At 36.0% G+C, this 20,520-nt stretch overlaps 3 protein-coding genes across 8 annotated transcripts in view; 1 reads left to right on the forward strand and 2 right to left on the reverse strand.

Moving 5' to 3' along the window:
- Positions 1-2,656, reverse strand: part of LOC105164804 (E3 ubiquitin-protein ligase At1g63170) — a 4,772-nt gene extending 2,116 nt beyond the window's left edge. Inside the window, exons 1-2 of one of the 3 annotated variants that reach the window (XM_011083580.2) lie at positions 2,502-2,656; positions 810-1,718 (exon numbers count right to left, since the gene is read on the reverse strand). In XM_011083580.2, coding sequence (XP_011081882.1) covers positions 810-1,468 — 659 coding nt within the window. In that variant the 5' untranslated portion in view covers positions 1,469-1,718; positions 2,502-2,656. Of the gene's footprint in view, positions 1-809; positions 1,719-2,473 lie in introns of all 3 variants that reach the window. The other 2 variants (XM_011083581.2, XM_011083583.2) reach the window with 2 other exon arrangements.
- LOC105164806 (serine/threonine protein phosphatase 2A 57 kDa regulatory subunit B' kappa isoform-like) lies at positions 9,091-13,644 on the forward strand. Its single transcript, XM_011083584.2, has 2 exons — positions 9,091-11,132; positions 12,766-13,644. The coding sequence occupies exons 1-2, from the start codon at positions 9,996-9,998 to the stop codon at positions 13,099-13,101; spliced, it is 1,473 nt and encodes a 490-aa protein (XP_011081886.1). The 5' UTR covers positions 9,091-9,995; the 3' UTR covers positions 13,102-13,644.
- LOC105164807 (cyclin-A2-1-like) lies at positions 14,011-19,845 on the reverse strand. Of its 4 annotated transcripts, none has more exons than XM_011083587.2 (12): positions 19,706-19,845; positions 17,932-18,284; positions 17,383-17,662; positions 16,987-17,120; positions 16,734-16,826; positions 16,088-16,221; positions 15,707-15,782; positions 15,330-15,406; positions 15,204-15,237; positions 14,975-15,124; positions 14,760-14,894; positions 14,011-14,561 (listed from the first exon to the last, which is right to left on the reverse strand). In XM_011083587.2, the coding sequence occupies exons 2-12, from the start codon at positions 18,238-18,240 to the stop codon at positions 14,508-14,510; spliced, it is 1,476 nt and encodes a 491-aa protein (XP_011081889.1). In that variant the 5' UTR covers positions 18,241-18,284; positions 19,706-19,845; the 3' UTR covers positions 14,011-14,507. The 4 variants fall into 4 exon arrangements, with proteins under 4 accessions (XP_011081889.1, XP_020550236.1, XP_011081887.1 ...); XM_020694577.1 differs by lacking the exon at positions 19,706-19,845 and adding an exon at positions 18,442-19,656 and having other exon boundaries at positions 16,987-17,132; XM_011083585.2 differs by having other exon boundaries at positions 14,016-14,561; positions 16,987-17,132.

Here is a 20,520-nt window from a genome sequence, read left to right on the forward strand (position 1 = left end):
CCAGACATAACATATACAGAAATAATCTGAAAGAGAAAATTGTTCTCGTGAAATACATTTCCACTTCTTCACAATATAGATGAAATCTGAAAAAGAATATTCTTGTAACCTCTCATATATATGAATAAGTTGAATGCCCTGGCCTAGAAACTCAGAAAAGCCGTCTTGTAGGAATTTCACAAGAATAGGGTAAAGCAATAGGGAGTAACTTCAGAAAACTGTAGCTGCAACCATTATGTCATAGAAAGGTAAGCACCACCGGTTAGGCAGCAGCAAGTAACAAGATCAACACATGAATGGAACAAGTCCATACATATATATGAAATAGCCCACAGTTAAGGATCTAGACCCTCAAAAAACTATATAAGTGTTAACCAAGTCAAATTTGACAATAATGTAGCATGTTTATTTGCTGAAGACCATAAGTTAAAAGGTATCACAATCCTTGGAAGTTTTAATTTCACAAGATATTACGAATATGATCCATCACCACTAAAAGAAATGTTGCGGCATCAATCACTCTTCGGAAACAATACAAGGATGCTTGCATTTCTTGCACAGTGCAAAATATTTCTCCAAAACATGTTAACCACATTATTCCTTTATAAGGAGGGGAGGATGGGTTGGGCAGACAAGGACCATCTAAACACATTGAAGAAGTCGATGCTGGAGCAAGACCAAAAAATTACGTGAACCGAATATTTCAGCACTCAGGTCAACATGACTCATAGAGATCTGCATTCCTACAATGCAGTAAAATTGAGATATAAAGAAGGAAATAGATTAACAAGAACACACATAATGAATACCTTGGATTTGGTAATCCATTGCTTTGTGTGCCTCTAGTTGCTGTACCAGTTGTCCAGCGGTCTTCTGCTTCCATGGCCCTCCTAGTCAAAGGAACAGCAGAAATATTGGCTGGGGAAGAATCTTGACGGTGCTGAGATGAATCCTGTTCAGAACCCTGATTTCGATGCTTAAAACGCCAATATAGAAGGGGGAGAATTGCCAAACAACCAGATGCATAGCCCACAACCCATGCTCTCAAAGGAGCACGTGGCTTCTCGTGTTTCGACAAAGACAAGACAACAATAGCTGCAATGATTTGGCTAACTGTCAAAACTAGCTCGACAGATATCCATAAACCAGAATTCAGTGGACTTCTTTGGCGGCCTCGACTATTTCCTCTGCGAATTAGTGAAGAATTCCTTGAGTTTGACCCACCAGCAGTAAAAAGTTGAGGCTGATAAACGGGAACCCTTGAGCTAGTAGATGGCTGATCTTCACTCCATTGCTGCTCCAGGCCAGTGGACGGTCTATCATAAGACAAACTAGAAGAAGAAGCATCGCTGCTACTTGTAATGTCAATAACATGTTCATTATCACTACGATTGTCAACCCGCTCCATTAACAAAGGGACTTTGTTTGTTTGACTTTTACGATGAAGTCCCAGTATGGGAAAAGCCATCCAAGTTCACCAACTGTACAACACACGCAGAAAACATGGGACGGTAAACTAGTGAAAACTTTCAGGCCCTTTCCCCTGGATGCTGAAATTCAAATGGCTAATATATTACAATCACTCGGAATCTAAAGGTGCCCAGCTTTTCAGTACTTCGACCAGATTCATATCCTTTTACTGGTCCTGTTCAAAGTACACAAGGCAGGATGTTAGAGCCTAACTCACTCTGTTTCACATTGGACAATAATGCCATCCCCTGCTTCAAAAGAGAAACCAACCATAAAAATTAAAGCAAAAGGAAATTTAGTAGTTATTAAATATTTCTTCGATGTTAGGTAATTCTACTGATGGGAACTCATCGTTGAAAATGCTCAACTGTTTCTTTGATTACAGAACTTCTTAGCAAATAATACAACCACAATCAACAACTATATAGTAAGTTTCTAACATACTACATACTAATAAATGCTTAGGTCTCTTCAAGCATAACCCATAAAAGCACGGGACAAAAAACAGTGAGTAGACTGAATGGTCTATAATGCTGCTGCAATACACCAGCAAAAAGATGCATCTGAACATACAAACCCATCAGGACAAAACTCATAACCTTAAAAAAATACCGACATAAACACCCCTTCCACAATTTTATCTCCGGGACCAATTACCAACAGAAGTTCACAACTCAAACACTAATTTCAAATCCATTTTTCAAGAATTAAATCAACTGTCAGCATTTCACAATCTAGGCACCAAATTGAAGTTCCGCAGCCCACCTAATCCCCAACCCCAGAAACACAATCCTCTGCCCTCCTAGATCGTTGACCATCTTCCCAATCCATATCCACCACAAAAAATTACAAACAGAAAATCCAAAACAAAGAGTAAACACTGAAATTCAAACACAGAGTAGCACAAATTGTAAAACAGAAAAAAGAATCTCAGTAATCTTAACTACCCATCATTAAGCTGCCGAGAAACAAATATCTACACATTAGCTACTAGATTACTTACAGATAAAGCAAAAACTACGATTACTGACCAAGAAACACAAAGCAAGGGGTCGACGAAAGGGAGAATCAGATGAACTTTTCGGTGAACGGAAGCTTGATTCTTTGATGAATCATTCAGGTTACTGCTGCTATTGGGTTTCCACTTGTTCGAAATACTGATTATTATATTCACGCATTCTTCGGATTTTTCTAATTTGGTTCTTGTTTTTATGTGTGAGTAATTATGACGTCAGCTGAGTGAATGCGTTTTTAATTCTTCTGTAGCTTAGCATTTCATGTGAGAATATTCTATTCATTGAACTCGTGTTTCTATCTTGCTAAAGCGTTGTTCTGGCCTTTGATTTAAAAGTAAAACTGCGGATAATTAAACTTTGACCCCTGAATTATGAATTACGTGGCAGCTTTATTTTTTTTTTTTACAAGAAACGTCACATTTATATTCTAAAAAGTAAAAAACAACATCACTTATCCATACTAATATAAAAGAGGGATAATTACACTTCCCTCCCTTTAAATTAGGTGTAATTATATTTAGATTGCATGTAATTTGAAAAATTATATCTAGTATTCCTAATATTTATTTTTATATGATAAATAAGTCTCTCTTTAGTAAAAACCTCACCAAAATTGCTAATATTGATATAAAAATAAAAAAAATTATATTTATGTCTGATTGACTTATTATTGATTTATAACATGTCAACGAAATACTTTTACGACCAAATTACCATCATATGTCTCCATGCGTTAATGCATCTGAAGAGGTCTATTTTCACTATTATAAGGGCAGTTTAGTTCGAAAAAAATTATTTAGCCTGCAGCAATTACAACAAATCTCAAGGGAGGGAGTGTAATTATCCCAAAAAAGAAAAACCCCTCCACACTCACAAATGACGATTAATGACACCATCGCACCAAATTTTTGTTATGTCAAAAATGCCCTTATGACAAAATAACCAACTTATTAAAATTTACATTAATTGATAAATTATTACTTCTTTCTTTGTTTCTTTTTACTAATTTATATATTTTACAATTACTTACAATATATTTTAAAGTGTAAAAGATTTATTTATTATATGCACGTAGGAATGACGTGCTACAATAGCTAATATACTAAAAAGTAAGATAATTAAGCGTAATATAATGTTAATTTTTATTTTTTTTTGGGAAAATCTTTTAAAAGCTTTTCTTTTAAAAAAATCCTTGAGGTGATGGGATTGAGACTGTGGTGGAACAGGCTGATAGGTGTGAGTATTAATTCCCCCCCCCCCTTTTTTACATCTGTACTAATAAAAATAAGAAAAATATGAACGATCTCTTTCTACTCCTGAATATTGCTGTCGTTTGGTATACGCCAAGGCGGCAAAAATGGAACAAATCATGTTACAGCAGCGAGCTAAGATACAATGTATGAAGGATGGGGATCAATGCTCACGAGTCTTCTTTTGCAAGATAGCTCAGCGACGTGCCACTCGAAGAATCTTGCAAATAAATTATGAACACGGGACCACCTACTTATAGCCAGGAGCGGTTATTCATGAGTTTGTTTCCTTCTATCAGGCTCTGTTAGGCGGAGAAAGACGGAGGCAGGTGATAGATATCCGGTATCTGAAGCCATGGGCTAGACATGTCCTCAATGAAGAGAAAGGGCTTCAACTCCTTACACCCGTCACTGCAGTTGACGTCAAACAGGCAGTGTTTGACATTGCTGAAGATAAAGCACCTGGACCGGATGGCTTCTCATCGGGTTTTTATAAAGCTGCCTGACCAATCGTGGGTCCAGAGGTTACGAAGGCAATCTTGGAGTTCTTTACCACGGGAAAACTGCTGAAGCAAATCAACACTACACTTCTGGCACTTATCCCTAAGGTACATTCCCCTGCAATGGTCATAGATTTTCGCCCTATTTCGTGTTATAATGTTTTATATAAGATTATTGCCGAACTTATTGTGCTAAAGTTGAGTAGGGTGTTGGATAAGTTGATAAGCCCTTGTCAGGCTGCCTTTATTCCTGGTCGTAGTATTGGAGATAATATACTATTAGCACAAGAACCATTTACAGGCTACAATCAGGCGCGCCTACCTCCTAGATGTGCACTGAAAGTGGATATCCGAAAAGCTTATGACACGATAGAATGGGACTTTCTACTTGCAGTGTTACACCTGTTTGGATTCCCGACTACGTTCATTAGGTGGATAGAGGAGTGTGTCATGACACCCTCATTTTTTGTCAGGTTGAATGGGAAACCTCATGGTTTCTTTACGGGATCAAGAGGATTACGGCAGGGGGGACCCTTTATCGCCATATCTTTTCGTTCTTGTAATGGAGGTTCTACATTTGATTCTTCTGCAGATGATTGATCAGGACATGCGTTTTTCTTTTCATTGGAAATGTGAGCCTTCTCGATCATTTCAGCTTGGATTTGCAGATGATCTGTTGCTGCTCTGCAAAGCTGATATGGACTCTATAGGGGTCTTTAAGTAGGGGTTGGACCTATTCGCCTCCTGATCAGGTCTCCGGCTTAATGTGCATAAGAGCCATCTTATCATCTCTCAATCTGCACAAGAGATACGGGAGCAGCTGTTAGAGATGCTCGGCTTCCAGGAATGGCATCTTCCGATGATGTACTTGGGACTTCCTCTGCTTTCCTCTAGATTATCGTTAATAAACTGTCAGCCTTTATTATTGAAAAATTGATCAACGCATTAAAAGTTAGGAAGGAATGAGATTATCGTATGTTGGGAGGGTACAGATTATTAAATTTGTCCTTATGGCGTTAAGTATATATTGGGCTTCTGCATTCATCCTACCTAAAAGTGTTATAAAGGAGATTGAGAAGCGTCTGAGAGCTTTTCTGTGGAAAGGCACAGGACCAATGGATATGCCAAAGTAGCATGGAGGGATGTCTGTAGGCCGGCGTTAGAGGGGGGTCAGAGCCTATGGGACTTGCTACTTTAAACCGTGCTTTGATGAGCAAGAAGCTGTGTGATGCTATTCGATGTGATAGAACATCAATCTGGGTAGAATGGTTATATAACGGGTGGCTACGTGATAAATCTGTATGGACGGTCACTATTGGGGGTTCGTGGGGCTGGAGGAAACTCATTCGTCTACGCCCCTTGCTTCGATCGATGGTGGATTATCAGATTGGTGATGGGAATTCATTTTATCTGTGGCATGATCCATGGCATCACATTGGTCCCCTTATTGAGATATTCCCACAGGGCCCACGTATGCTTGGGCTTCGGACGGCGGACAAGCTCAGCAGTGTTATTATAGAGGGGCAATGGCATTGTCCTCTAATTATGGACATTGAGTGCTTGGAGATTTTGCATGTATTGCCAATAATTCATGGCGAGACAATCGCATTATTTGACGATTTGAGACGGGACGACCTACAGTTGCATCTCTTTACAGCCTATTGGACCCACCGGGACCCAAGGTAGATTGGTCTTCACTACTCTCAGGTTCCCTGAAGATCCCCAGGCATAATTTCATCCTATGGCTTGCGATTTTGGGGAAACTATCCACAGTTGATAAGCCATGGTTATCGTACCTAGGCGCCTGTATATTATGTGATGAAGGCGCAATGGAGACACATACTCATCTATTCTTTCGACGTCATTATGCCAGAAGATGTCTGACAGCGATTCGGCGGATTGTTCGGATTGAATGGCCTAATAGAGAGTGGTCACGGGACATTGAATGGGCTGCAAGGAAATGGAGAGGTAAACATATCATTAACTTGGCTTATCGTGCACTCCTAGCTGTTTGCATTTACCACATTTGGAGGGAACGAAATTTGAGACACTTTGAGCATACAGAGCGACCACTGAATATCATAGCCACTATTATTGTGGAAGATATTAGACAGAGGATTATCAGTGTTAATTTATCTCGTTCTGTTAGTTCATGTGCGTTATATAGCTTATGGCGTCTCCCTTGGCCTGTCAAGGGAGAAACCACCAGTTGAGCACTGTTGTACTGTACGATCTTGTTTTATAAATGGAAGTTACATTTACCCAAAAAAAAATAAAAATATTTTTATTAACAAACGACATATAGTGACGTTACTGTACTAATTTTTTTATTGGGTCAATAATAGCTTCAGATTGATTTTATTTTTATTACATAATTTGTTGATCTATGTATTTTAATTTTATTTATAATATATTTTAAAATATAATTTATTTATTATATATACACATAAATAATATGTCATGACTGCTAGTAACTAAAAAGAAAATCAAATTAGTTCCTCACTTTCACCTAACTATCAAAACAAATAATGACTTTTCTTTGGTGCATGTTGAAATTATTATATTGCAATTGATTACTTATGATTGAACTATTAAAATTGGACTTTTTTTCTTAAATATGATAAATCAAATTTCAAACTATATTTACTAGTATTATTATTACTATTATAAAAGAGAAATTTGTTATCTGAATATCCAAATTTGTTATAATTTTAATTCATTCCATTTCTTCAATAAAATCCTTAGTAATTTTCAATATTTTTCATAAATTTATTAAAATATCCTTTAAAACTGCACAAGATATTAACTATTGGCATATTTTATGTTTCGAAATCACTATCCATGACTGACAGCCAACCCATCAATAAAAAAATTAAAATTATTTATAATTTTTAAGAATATTTTGTATAAGAAAAGATTTAGCAAAAAAATTCAAATGACTTCATTTGAAAAAAATATAATTCATCAATATTCAATAAAATATAATTTAAAATTAAAAAATTTGAAATATTCTAAAATTTGGATTCGAGTATTTGTGTGTGTATGAAAAAAAAAAAGCATTGAAAGAAAAAAAAGACGGGTTATTTTGTAATTATTATAAACATTATGCAATTTTTTAGTTCATTTTGTATTTTAGTAAAATTGTGACGACGAACTTATTATTTTGAATAGTACTTGCGACTCAAATAAATATTTCAGTCTTGTAATAACATTTAATGAAAATTGCTACAATCATATTCCCTTAATTTTTTAGTAATTAAAGAAAAAGGAATAACATAAATGATTTTTTTAAAATAAATAATTTACACCTTTATGTGGTTGTTTGGGTCAAAAAGTGATTGGGGAAACCAAAGCATGATTTGACAATGTAGGGCAGTGTGAATAGTAAAAGCCAGCTTCAAAAACTATGCTCATAATTAAAACCCTAATATAGAACAAAAATAAATTTAGATTAAAATTGTAAACAATTATTTATTTATTGTGTTTTTGAAATGAGTGATTAATAATTAATTAATATTTACTAATGAGTATTAGTCAAAGCCCATCAGGATTCAGCATGCGTTGGGCTGGGCCTCCCAATCGGAGTGGCCCACCAATGGAGTAGGCCCACCCAATTCACATCATGTTTTCTTTTGCCACTTCAAAATCAGACCATTCATTTGATTTGACCGATGAATAAATGGCTAAAGATAAGCATGTTGCGGAAATTTCTAACTCTTTTTGAATAATATGCTAATTACATTTAAGCCCCTTCTAAAATACAAAATCATATTTTCCTCCCAAAAAAAAAATTCAATTTTATATTTTCATCCACCTCAAAAAATTCACCGTTTACACTTAAAATCTCTTTTGTTGCGATTTGGGTGAAAAATTCCGATATTTAAATTTTACTAATTATTTAATATTCTTTTAATGTTAACTTCACTCTCTCTATATATTATATTATTCTTTTATAAGTAAAAAAATATACATGTGAATGTTAAATAAACGACAAAATTAAAAATTTATATAAATTTTTTGTGTTGACTTTAACATTTTCTGTCCAAATTATAACAAAATGGGATTAAATTTAAACGAAAAATCTTTTGAAGGGGGTGCAAGTGTAATTTTATTTTTATTAAGAAAATTGTAATTTTGCTTTTTTAAAGAAGATCCAAATGTAATTAATTCTAGATAATATAAAATGTTTTTTTTTCTTTTTAACTATGAAAATATAAAACTAATCAGTAATATATTATTGAATTCCCAATAAAAACACACATCATATATTTGATACTTCTTTTTTTATATATATTTTTTGAACTCTCGGATCTTTCTATTTAAACGTCAATTAGTGTCAGGATTGATAATTTTTTAGCATGCATTTTAATAAAATTTAAATACAATCGAATAATAAATACAGATTCATTTGACATTCATACAAACAATTTTATCGCAATTAAATTTGCATGGATTTAAAATATATATTCATTGAATAAATACACACATCATTAAGCTATCATGCAATTTGATGAAATCATTGTCAAATATTATACTTACAAACTGCAATAATTTCAAGAAGTACTATATTTGAAGTTTTTATCTTACAAGAATTTTACATGTGGTAAGTAAATTTTACCGAGGTGTAGTGGAGAATTTCAAATTCAAATCGAGTTTGTTTGAATTTAAATTATTGATATGATAAATTTGATATATTTATAAAATATGATTGATTTATAATTTAAAAAAATAATTAAATAACAAGCATGTGATACTTGCATTATAATTGATTTGATCAGATTAAATTTAAATGGGGTGAGAAGTTTTGGGAAAAGAGTGGAGCATGTGGAGGGAGGGAAAAGAAAGAAGGGAGAAAAATGGAAGAGGCCAAAAATATCATATCATGGATCTGCACTCTGTACCACAGTGGAAAAGTGCAGTGATCATTTCTTTTCTTTTCTCTTTTCATTAATGGGAAGAAAGAAACAAACACAACTACTCAATTGAAATCATTTAGTTGATGCCTCTGTTTTTCAAGAATCCACTCATCAATGGCAAGTGTGTAGGTTTAAGCCTTGGCACTCACACACAGGGAGAGCTCTTTCTCTCTCTCAAAGTGTGTGTTCATGTCCGCATACGTTATGTGTATGTGTAACTGAAGATCCAACTTTTTCCCCTGTAATCTGCATGTGTGTCTGTTTTTTTCCCCTTCTTCTCTCTCTCTCTCTCTGGCTCTATTTGAGGAATCCTAGGTTTATTTATTTCTACAACCCTTCAGCCATTTTGAACCATTTTTTCAGTTTCTCTCTTGAACACACAGAAACACACACCATTGGATGTAGTAAGTCGGTGTACATATGTATGTCTGTGCAAATAAGTAATCAAATTTTGTTTTTTGGTGTGTGTTTATTTTGTGAATTATGGGTTCTGAAATGGTGGGGTGTGTGTGGATTTCTGCTTGATTTTAACTGAGATGTGAGGCATGCATTGCTGAGTTTTAGGGTTTCCTTGCATCTTTACTGATCTTTTGTTCAGAACTCGTTCAAAGATCTCATCTTTGTGTAATTTATGTGATAATCTGTAGAGCATTTTTCAATCAAGAACTGTTTTTTTCTTTTTTTTTGTCAGATCCCCAATTTTTTCATCCTTGCATTGCTTCTCTCCGTTAAGTCCTCATCCATTCCCTTTACTCCAAAATGCCTTTAATTTGAAAACCCTAAAGTGACAGTCTTCTTTGACGATTTTCCATCCATTGAGAGAACAAAATTTGAAAACCCAGAATGTGGAAGCAAATTCTTGGTAAACTCCCTCGGAAATCCCAGAAACCGGATCAAGATTCTACAAGAAACCCTAGTTTGGGCCCTAACTCATCGTCCCCAGGTTCAAGTCGGGTAAATGCTAGCAGTCCTGCCGCCAAACGAGCTTCAGCTGCAGTCTTTCCTGCTTCTGTGATTGCAGGAATTGAGCCGTTGCTTGCATTCAAGGATGTTCCCAGTTCAGAAAAAATGAATCTTTTCATTAGTAAGTTGAGTCTTTGCTGCGTAGTGTTTGATTTCACGGATCCTGCAAAGAATATTCAAGAAAAGGAGCTTAAAAGAGCAACCTTGCTAGAGCTTCTTGATTTCGTATCTCAGAACCCCCCGAAATTCTCAGAGCCTGCGATTTTAGCATCTTGCAAAATGTGCTCCATTAACTTGTTTCGTGTTTTCCCACCTAATTGTCGATCAAGTAACACAAGTTCAGGTGAAAATGACAATGATGATGAGCCAACATTTGATCCAGCATGGTCGCACTTACAAATAGTGTATGATTTCTTGCTCAAGTTTGTTACTTCTGCTGCTTTGGAAGCAAAGGTTGCGAAGAAGTATATAAACCACTCATTTATTATGAGAATCATTGACTTGTTTGATACGGAGGATCCCAGGGAAAGGGACTGCCTGAAGGCAATTCTGCATAGGATATATGGGAAATTTATGGTTCACCGGCCATTCATAAGGAAGTGCATAAGCAATGTGTTTTACAGATTTGTATTTGAGACGGAGAAGCATAATGGGATTGCGGAGTTGTTGGAGATTTTTGGGAGTGTGATCACAGGATTTGCTTTGCCTCTAAAAGAGGAGCATAAGATATTTCTTTCGAGGGCACTGATTCCGCTTCACAAGCCAAAGTCACTGGGGATTTACTTTCAGCAGCTGTCATATTGTGTGACTCAGTTTATTGAGAAGGACCCAAAGCTCGCCAGCAGCGTGATTCAAGGGCTGTTGAAATATTGGCCAATTACAAATAGCCAGAAGGAGGTGATGTTTTTGGGTGAGTTGGAGGAGATTCTGGAAGTAATTAACGTGGCTGAGTTTCAAAAGGTCATGGTTCCGTTATTCTGGCGACTTGGACATTGCATAAATAGCTACCATTTTCAGGTAACTTATTCTCTTTTAGTAGCTTTTTGAAGTCTATGTGTCGCTTATCTATCATTGTTACACGTGGAATCCTTTGATTGGTTTAATAGAGTTTGTTATCTATAGTTATTGGACATTTTAAAATAAACGCGTGTAGTATAGAAGTATAAACATTTTCCTTATTTGCTTCCTTATCCGGTATCAGTAATTAAGAGATGATAATGTAATTGACTTCTATAGAATCCAAGACATTATGATATTATTTGCTGGCATAGCCAGTTGGCTATTGCACATTCGTTACATGACCAATGGGCCGTGCCAATACTATCCATGTTGAAAAATGCTATACATGCAAATTTATTTTTTTCTCAAGCGTCCTCACATTTTTTTGTTCTAAGACAACATTTGCAGGAATTGTTAGTATGTAAGTTTTGCTCAGCGTACTCTTTGTATTACTAATGAACGGTTCTCATCTTACTTGCTAAGTTCTGTTTGAATGCAATCAGATCCAGGCTTTTAGATCATCTATTGGTGTGGCTAGAGGAGTAGGGAGATGGTTCTTGGTTTCTGTCTTTGTTCTATATGGTTTTCTGAAACTATTTATTAGTTACAAAACCAATGGTGACTGAATTGTTATCTGATTAAAATCACCATTAGGGATTGGCTTATTATGTAACTAAGTTCCATTTCTGAAAATGAAAAAGCTGAAAGAGCATGTGGTCCGACGAAATCTTAAATTTGTTGTGTCTATTGTTATAAACAGATGAAAGAAGCACTTTGAGTTAGAATTTAGAATAGTTGCTGAAAGCTATGGACAAAATGGTGCAACTCTGTTAGGTTTTAAGTGGTGGGCATACCGGTAAATGTAAGGAGATTTGCTACGATAGAGCGTGGGACAGTCCGTAACAGCTCAATAGACCTTAACTGGAGGAGAAACTTCTTTTGAAACTAAATGATATACTGGTGGCCCAGATCACAACTTCATCAAAGGCGCCATGCCAAAAGGGCATTAAATATGCTCGATGCCATAAATTTAGTTTAATTCGGATTCTCTATGGCTGAAGTCCTTGTTATGGGATGTGGAGGAAGACATGATGTTCTTGGTAAATTTTCGGATTCTGGATTTTCAGACTGATCTTGAGCTGGATTCTGGAGTGAAGAAAGTTGATAGCAGCTCTCCAGCAATGAACTGTTTGATGGATTAAAGAGATCTCACAGCTCTTTTTTGGACATGCAGTGTAGAAATTTATTAATATCATCCCATGGATTGTGGTCAGAATTTTAAAGGATACCTTTGACTTTTTTCAGTTTCAAGGCCCTTAACCTTTCTGTTTAAATTTAGAGAACTACATGGTTGGTTGCTGGATGGAGTTGTATTTGTTGTTGCCAATAATTACCCTCTGAAGCAGAAGGCAGTTTCTCTCCCATGTTGTTGGAGAAGACTCGAAGGATTATGTTTTGCTGGTTAATTTGTCAACTCTTTCTCATGAAATCCTGTTTTGATGCTATTTGTTTAACATCAATACTTATTGTTCATGAACAATGTATCTTTTCCCCAGGTCATCTTTTATTCTCCTACGAGCTCTGCACTGAGTGATTTGCCAGACGTTTGTTATCTATGACTTTAATGTAATTTCCTCCTTTACGATTGTAGGTAGCTGAAAGGGCTCTTTTCCTGTGGAATAATGACCAAGTTGTCAACCTCATTGCAAATAACCGGCACGTTTTGCTCCCGATAATATTGCCAGCTCTGGAAGCTAATGCAGAGAACCACTGGAACCAGGCTGTGCTGAACCTAACTTTAAATGTGAGAAAGATGCTCGTAGAAATGGACGATGTGCTGGTCATGGCTTGCATTTCCAATTACCAGGAGGAACAACAACGGAAAGACTTAGAGGTCAAAAAGCGGAAGGAAGTTTGGGAACGCTTGGAAAATGCAGCTAGTCTCCAGCCAATAGCCGGAAACACTGCTGTTCTAGTAAACCATTGAGCAGCCATTGTATCATGTGAAGTGCTGTTGGAATGGTGCTCGTCCTGAAGGCTTTTGTGCATTGTATTTACCTTGTTTTTGGTATTGGGGAACCGGAATCGGCCACCTGGCCGTGGCTGCAGCCCTTTGGATGATAAAAAGGGCAGCCTGTTGTTGTTAGAAAATCTAATCTATTTCTGTTTAAATATGTTCTCTTCCCCAGAAATCGCATGGGAAGGGTCTCCCTAGGTGATAGTACAAACTAACATCTTTTGTTAGTTTTTATTTTCTTTCTTTTTCTTAAAACTTAAGTATAATTGTTATTGCTCTTGTATCTTTCTAAGCTGACAGTCTGCGTGTGTGCGTGTGCGTGTGCGTGCACGCCCTTGTCCCTGTGGAAATTACTATACCTCTGTCTGTTGTGAACTTTGTATTGTGGGATAGGAACAGGATAGAAATATGATGAGTTGCTAGTGGCTGGTGGAATATCTGATGGACTGCCGCAAAGATGGCTGAGCTTGTTGCTCTCCTTATATTCAATTTAAGGATTTCCAGTTAAAAATACCAGGCCTGAGTTCATTTCTGCAGATATTGGACCTGTTTTATTATACTGTCAGGAAAAATATAACATATGGCCCTTGCAAAAATGCATGCAGTATGTGAGCTTGAATTTAAATACCCGAAGTCTTTGTATGTGGTTCAATTCTAAATTTAACCAAAGAAAAATTACTTGTGAGTTGAGAAGTATGGAACAACTAATAGGGGATTCAATGATATATTCAGCATGTTTTCATCTGCCTTGGCAAGGACTCCTTGAGTTTGTGAACATATCTTTCAGATGACAAATGTTGTATAATCACAGAAATCCTAAATCTTTATACCTGCACAAAACGCCTGTTGTTCAATAATTAACTCAATGCTGTAGTGTATACAAGCATTTGCATGAATGAGAACGTACATTTGCACAAAGTTCTACATATTGAACTAGGAGAATGTGTATTCAAGAATCAAATGTCATATATAAATTATCTTCACTGATAGAATGGCAAGTTAAATAGGTAGAACTTTAAAATAGCTAGATCCTAGAAACCTACCAGCCAGCAAGTAGTTAGCTGCTGTCAACCAACTCAACACAATTCATATACTTTCTAGCAAATAAATGCTCAAAACGCATTTTATGTTTTTATAACTATCTCATATCATTCTTGCCTTTACAATTTCCCGTTACAAAAACAGTCTGGGAACACCAGAACTGATTACAACAGTCTGACAGTGGTGTGGGGTTGCAAGATGTATGGATAAAGAATGAGGACGGCGTGCGTTATGTCCAGTTATCTACCAGTAGTGCCTTCAGGGTTCAACAAAGTCAGTTGTAACTTGTAGCTGTAAATAAATATATGATCATTCAGTGAGAGTGTCTGTTATGTTCAGAACAGTGATTGGACAGGCTTTGGTGAGCTGAGAGTTGAAACGCACTTGAACTGCCATGGATAAAAACAATATTAAGCGCTAGATGTTATGAACTGCCGTAAATCAAAAGATAGCTTCTGTCCGTATGATAATGCTGTAACTTGAATATAGAGCTTTTGGTAGCTCGCAATGTTCCTAAATAGTAGAAACTGAAGTTGGGGAAGTGGAATAACTACAGAAATGATGTCACAAAAGCTCTCGAGTCTTACCTTGGGTTGCCTGTACTTTTCACGAACGGCATTGAGCATGCACCCGCTTGTGTTCAGCTGTAAGTCTTGCAATTCTCGAACTGCAGTTTTCAGCTCTGAAGTCTTGTACCTTGTATAGTGCTCCAGAGTTGGATTCTATCAGAAGGTATGTTATTAACTAGTTAAATACTGAAACAGAAGATCAATATAATCAAGTAGTCATGAGGAAAACAAACCCATGGATGTTCGGACTGATCAAGTGTCCATCTGGCTAAAAATACAGCAGAAGCAGCAATTAGGGAAGGAAGAAACTTCAGGAAACTGTAGTCAATTAGAGTTAGTTCTGCTAAATAGTTCGCCAAGAATTCCAGCTCAACAGACGGAACCTGGAAATAGGAGCAATTGTTCTGGTCAAAGTAGCTTCTTTATCATAAACCAGACAACTGCAGACATCATTTCATCTACCTTATAAGAAACTTGTGCTGCTTGAATGAACCTCCTATAAATAGTAATTGAAAATGTAAGAAACTTCAGAGAGAGTGACATAGCAATACAGGATTAGTAAAAAGAAAGAAAAACAAATCCAGGTACCTGAGGAACTTCTTTGTGGTGGGAACAGACAATTGAAAACCCAAAAAGTTCAGAACGCGACTTTCCATTTTCACCACCTGTCATGTCTCCACAAGTCAGTACTGTGAACAACTTAAACTTATCTTGAGAATGTAAATGACTTTAGAGAATGTCAGAAAAACCATGTATCAGAACTCAATTATGCAGTGAAATTCAGAAACCAGATGAAGCCAATGAGTGGATATGCAGTGGCCAATTTTTTGACAGCTAAAAAGAATAGCATTATCATGCTTATGTCAAAGGAAGTACAGTGATAACCACTGAGAATGAAACTGATATGATAGCATCTTCAATACGAAGGTTCTCCCCTTGTTGATTCAACAGAGAGGAGGACATACCTCTTCTTTTGTGTAGGTATTGTCTGTGATAAAGCAAAATTCTTCCACACGAGGTGCACAAATTTCTTCGTACTTCCTTCAAGCAATGATACAGATAAGAAAAATTAGATGTTGCTAGACAGGCCAGGACCAAGATATGAAATCAAGACCTTCAATTTACTTGTATGCTGAAAAGTAATTTAACTAATCTGCAATTGTAGATATTCTAGAATCATTAAGTTAAATGAATGACTTAGGAAAAGAAAGATAATGACTGGTGTAAGGACCCATGTTTTCTGTGATAACTTGGAAAGACAATCACAATAGCTGCAAATAACATGTAAAGCCAGCATGTGATTGTTTCTTTGTTTAAAATGTCCTTTACAGAGAAAAATAACTTACGACGCAATTAGCATGCAGGTTACTCCAAGAAGTTGCAACTTTTGCTTCTCAATGTAATTCTCAGATAGGAATCTATCTATAAGATTTACAGTAAGGTATAGTGTATCAGGGACCAGCCTATATTCTTCAGAAACCTGAAAAGAAGGGCAATCCACATGAAACTATATAGAAATTAAAGAAAATACCAAAGACTAGAAGTCAATGAAAGAATCTTGATTAATGCTGGGAAAAAAAAACACAGAGCATCTGGAAGAGAGGGATTGAGATGTCGAAAGCACATCTGGTGGTAAAGCTGAAGAAAGAAGTTTGATAAAGTAGAAGAAGGGCCACGTATTAATGTTTTAGGGAGACAGCCACAAAGAACCCATAGTAATTGCTAGTGACAGTAGAATCTACAGTATAGTATTAAGAGGTCATTATCATGTTTGCAACAAAGGAGTTTCTTGATGGTGATAAGATGCAAAAAGAGTGTCAATTCCAGTAATGAGGATATCCGAACACCACTAGTGACATATGGAAGTGAAATAGAATACAAAGTTCGAATAGATCTCACAAAAAGTTTCAAAGGGTCATAGTTGCATAACACAAAGAAAAGACAGTGATGGTAAAGGAAGAGCTCTAAAGATATATGATTGACTGGACAAACCTCCACAAGCCAATCAATCAGAATACCCCGCATACCCTGGGTGATGTCTCGCTGCAGTTTTTCCATATAATTAGCAAAAGGCCTGCGGTCAACCTGAGAGGCGATAAAAAGTTCATCTGAGCAAACATGAACAGTAAGATTTTTCTGGAACCACTTAAGTAAATCTGTGTCAACCCATCCCAAATTAAAGCATAGCAGAAACAAGATAGAGTAGTATATTAGCATTTAGTCGAGCTCTGGCAGCCTAACAAACCTGTCTTGAGTATAAGTTAGAATATATATCAGCTGCATACAGGCTACACATCTGTGGATCCTTGTGTTTCGAATCTATATCAGTTATGCCCCGGTCATCCAAGTTTTCCTGTTTCACACAGAGCTTGCCATCTTCTGCATGATCAGCTGAAAAAATGTTAAAAGTATAAGCAAAAACTAGCGAAAGAGAATTTGTAATCCTATGTACTCCTTGAATCAATTTACAAGAGTAATAGTTTATCAAAGACTCCATGGTGGGTAGAGCCATCTTGCTATATATTTTGAACATGCCACATTTAATAATTTAGTTAATGTATTGATAACATGTAAAGGAAGATTGCCAAAAAAAGTCTGAGGTATGAAGGATGAACCATCAAAGCTTAATACAAAATCTAACCTCTATCAGATGCACTTATCAGGGGAATGTGTGTACTGGAATCTGACATCAGAGGAATCAGACCTGCTTCACCCGATATTTTTCCGTTAATAAATTCAGTTGGTTCAATTGCCGAGCTTGTTGTGGAACTAATTTCTTGTGTTTCCTTCACCCTTACTTTGTTCCTTTCGTCCATTATGCTTTCACTTCTATACCCTGAAACCTTAGTATTTTTAGCAACACAACGAGGTTCCGCCTTTCCCTTTTTCTGTAAGGAGCCTTTTCTATCCTGCTTGCTAGGCTGACAACCAACAACGTCCCATATTCAGTGAGTTTGCGAACTAAGAAAAGAGAGTGGGAAGTTGCTATCTAAAGGCAGTATCCTGAAATATAGGAGATTAGAGAACAAAGAAGAATCTCCAAATCTAAACAGTATGAATATAGATTAACAGGTCCTACATGAATTACTTGAGATCTTGTGCAACAACGGAAGAATAAAAATTAACCTTGCAATAAGAGAAGTCGAGAATTATCATATTTTCTCAAAAACGATGGTACTAATAGTCTTACCTGACATGCGGCTGCATTCGTGCAGTTTATGTACAAACTCTGACATGTGATATTAGTTACATCTTTAAGAACAGCCCTTCTCTTATGCTGAGGACAAGCAGCTGAACTCGCTGCAGTTTTGTTATTATCTGATGCTGCTCTTTTGGAGTTTGCTCGCAGGACCCGTCTGTCATCCTGTTTTGCTGATGGATATAATGGTGGCAATCCATTTGATGGGCGTAAGACCTTTGCCCGTGCTCGTGTAATTCGCACAGTGGGCTCGGTGAAGTTAGATGTTCTATTCTCGTCATTCATGACTGCATGCTTCATGGGATAACAGGTTGTTGAACCAAACTAGCATGCCTTCATAATTGCTGCAAGTATAGCATGAATGCACTGTTATCACAAGCTAGCTGTCCTTTAGAATCTATGTTTAAGCAAAAACATCGGGGACATTTCATCTAAACAATTTAGGTGATGAAGCTCCAAGAAAAATTAAGTCCTGATGTATGTAACAAGAAAAATTAGTACTTGAGATTGCCATCCAATGTACTATTACACTGGAAACTAGAAATCTTGCATTGTTATCTCCAAGATGATTCTAGATTTTTAAACAAGTAGAAAGCAATGCCCACAGCTTGGACTAACTGCAATACCTGCAAGTCACGCAATACACTAAGATCAAGTCACTGACTTGCCATTCCCATTATATGCATAGTCCTAAAAAAACCACTTATCCATACTTCATGAAAACACTACCATAACATTATTTTCCTCTTTTCTTTTCTTGGTCCTCTTGATTCTGAGTTTTTTTGGCTGTATTACTATGCAAAACAGCAGTTTGCACTCGATAGTGAAGGAAAGCCAAGTAGAACTTTGTTAAACCGAATGCATTGAGCTTCAATCACGATGTGAATGAAGCAAAATGGAAAAAAAAATGACAAATTATAAAATTCATCAGTCAAAGTCAACATTTTTGTTTAAGACTTCAGGGGATTTTGACAGAGTTCAAGTGACGGAAATTGAAATCTTTCGTCAATTGCAGGGGAGCAAAGCTGCAATGAGTTGCTGTACCATATTTTCCAACAGCTGCCGCTTGATCCGGCAATAACATGAAATGCTCTGGGAATAAAAAACTTCCTACTGCCTGACCCATAAACTTAAATTCAAGTTATTATCAAAATAAGATTCTTAACAAGAAACGCAAAAGCCAAACTCAACAAACCAATCATTTTCGCTTGTCTACCAAAAATTCTATGTGTTCATTTCTCGGTATACATTAACAATTCTGATACATTATTTCATATCAAGTAACTGAAGAAATATTTTTCTATTAAAGTTTCAATAGGTTCTTCATTTATTCCATTTTCCTGGAGCTTAATTCAGTCACAGCATTCAAATATTTTGAAGCTACAAATATAACTTCATTTTCTCCGACATACTGCCTTTTCCACCACTGCATCAGCACAATATACCAAAATGACAGTAAACAGACATCACAGAAGCTACACATTACAACAGGAGGTCTTCAAACCATACAAATAACACAAAGAATAAAACTAAAATTTGAAACTCAGCCTCAGCTTCACAGATCTATTACAAACATCGCAAACATTCAAAGCAAAGCTCAAAGCACTGCAAGGAAAATAAAAAGTACAACGTACATTTTATACCGATTAATGCTAACAAAACCACGCACATAATCTCCAACAAAACAACATAACCAAACACCAAAAATTGCATAAATATTTTGAACCACACAATACATAAGATAAATATAGAAAAAATAGAGAACCTGAGCTCACACTGCAGATACGCAGCTCCGAGAACAAACTAGCTTCACGATTCACGCAGATCGATCATCCGGCGAAACTTACAGATATATAAAGCGATGTACGTATAGAGTGAGAGTATGTTGAGTGAGTGAGAGTGTGTGGAGTGCGTGTTTGTATATATACACACACAGTCAGAGGAGGGGAGCGTGAGAGCGGGCTGAGGCACAGTTCAAAACTTCTGAATTTCCAAACATAAAATTCCCCTATTTCCACTCCTGATTTTTCTATTTCCAGTTTGCTCCCCCATAATTTTTATTTGCTTTCTAAATTTGAACCCCCCCTAAGTCTACGTGTCTCCAAATTACTCGGTCAAATATAAGTCCCTTAATTCTCTTAACCACAAAAACAGAAAAAAGGAAACATTTTAAATTTTGAAATAAAAAATGGAATAACAGTAATTATTTTCAGGTTTTGTATTAGATTTATCATATCTTTGTTTTTTTTTATAGAAGAAAACAGTTGGAAAAGATTATATAATCTTTTACTCGGATTTAGAGGGTATTTGGCTAATCGTATTTGAAATATTTTCAGAAGATATTTAAAAAAATTGAAATTTATTTTTAAAATAAAGCTCTTACAATATTTATATAATAAGATGTTAGAGTGACGGGTAAAATAAGTTTTTCATATTATAATGATTATTGAAAAAAATCATCAAATTATTAAAATTTAAAATTATATAAATATATATATATTTGCTTTGGGAGGGATAAAATCAATCATATTAAGGATAAAAATTAAATATTAATAAAATTAGTGCATTATCCCCACACAA

This window comes from Sesamum indicum, linkage group LG6 (assembly GCF_000512975.1).
Source record: "Sesamum indicum cultivar Zhongzhi No. 13 linkage group LG6, S_indicum_v1.0, whole genome shotgun sequence".
Taxonomy (NCBI): domain Eukaryota; kingdom Viridiplantae; phylum Streptophyta; class Magnoliopsida; order Lamiales; family Pedaliaceae; genus Sesamum; species Sesamum indicum.

Excerpts from the sequence above, each read along its gene's own strand:
- LOC105164806 (XM_011083584.2), top strand. The coding sequence starts at position 9,996 with ATGTGGAAGCAAATTCTTGGTAAACTCCCTCGGAAATCCCAGAAACCG. Across the intron at positions 11,133-12,765 it reads TAAATAGCTACCATTTTCAG|GTAGCTGAAAGGGCTCTTTT; the intron begins GTAACTTATTCT and ends TTACGATTGTAG.
- LOC105164807 (XM_020694577.1), bottom strand. The coding sequence starts at position 18,240 with ATGAAGCATGCAGTCATGAATGACGAGAATAGAACATCTAACTTCACC. Across the intron at positions 17,133-17,382 it reads GATAAGTGCATCTGATAGAG|CTGATCATGCAGAAGATGGC; the intron begins GTTAGATTTTGT and ends ACATTTTTTCAG. Across the intron at positions 16,222-16,733 it reads TGATTGATTGGCTTGTGGAG|GTTTCTGAAGAATATAGGCT; the intron begins GTTTGTCCAGTC and ends CCTTCTTTTCAG.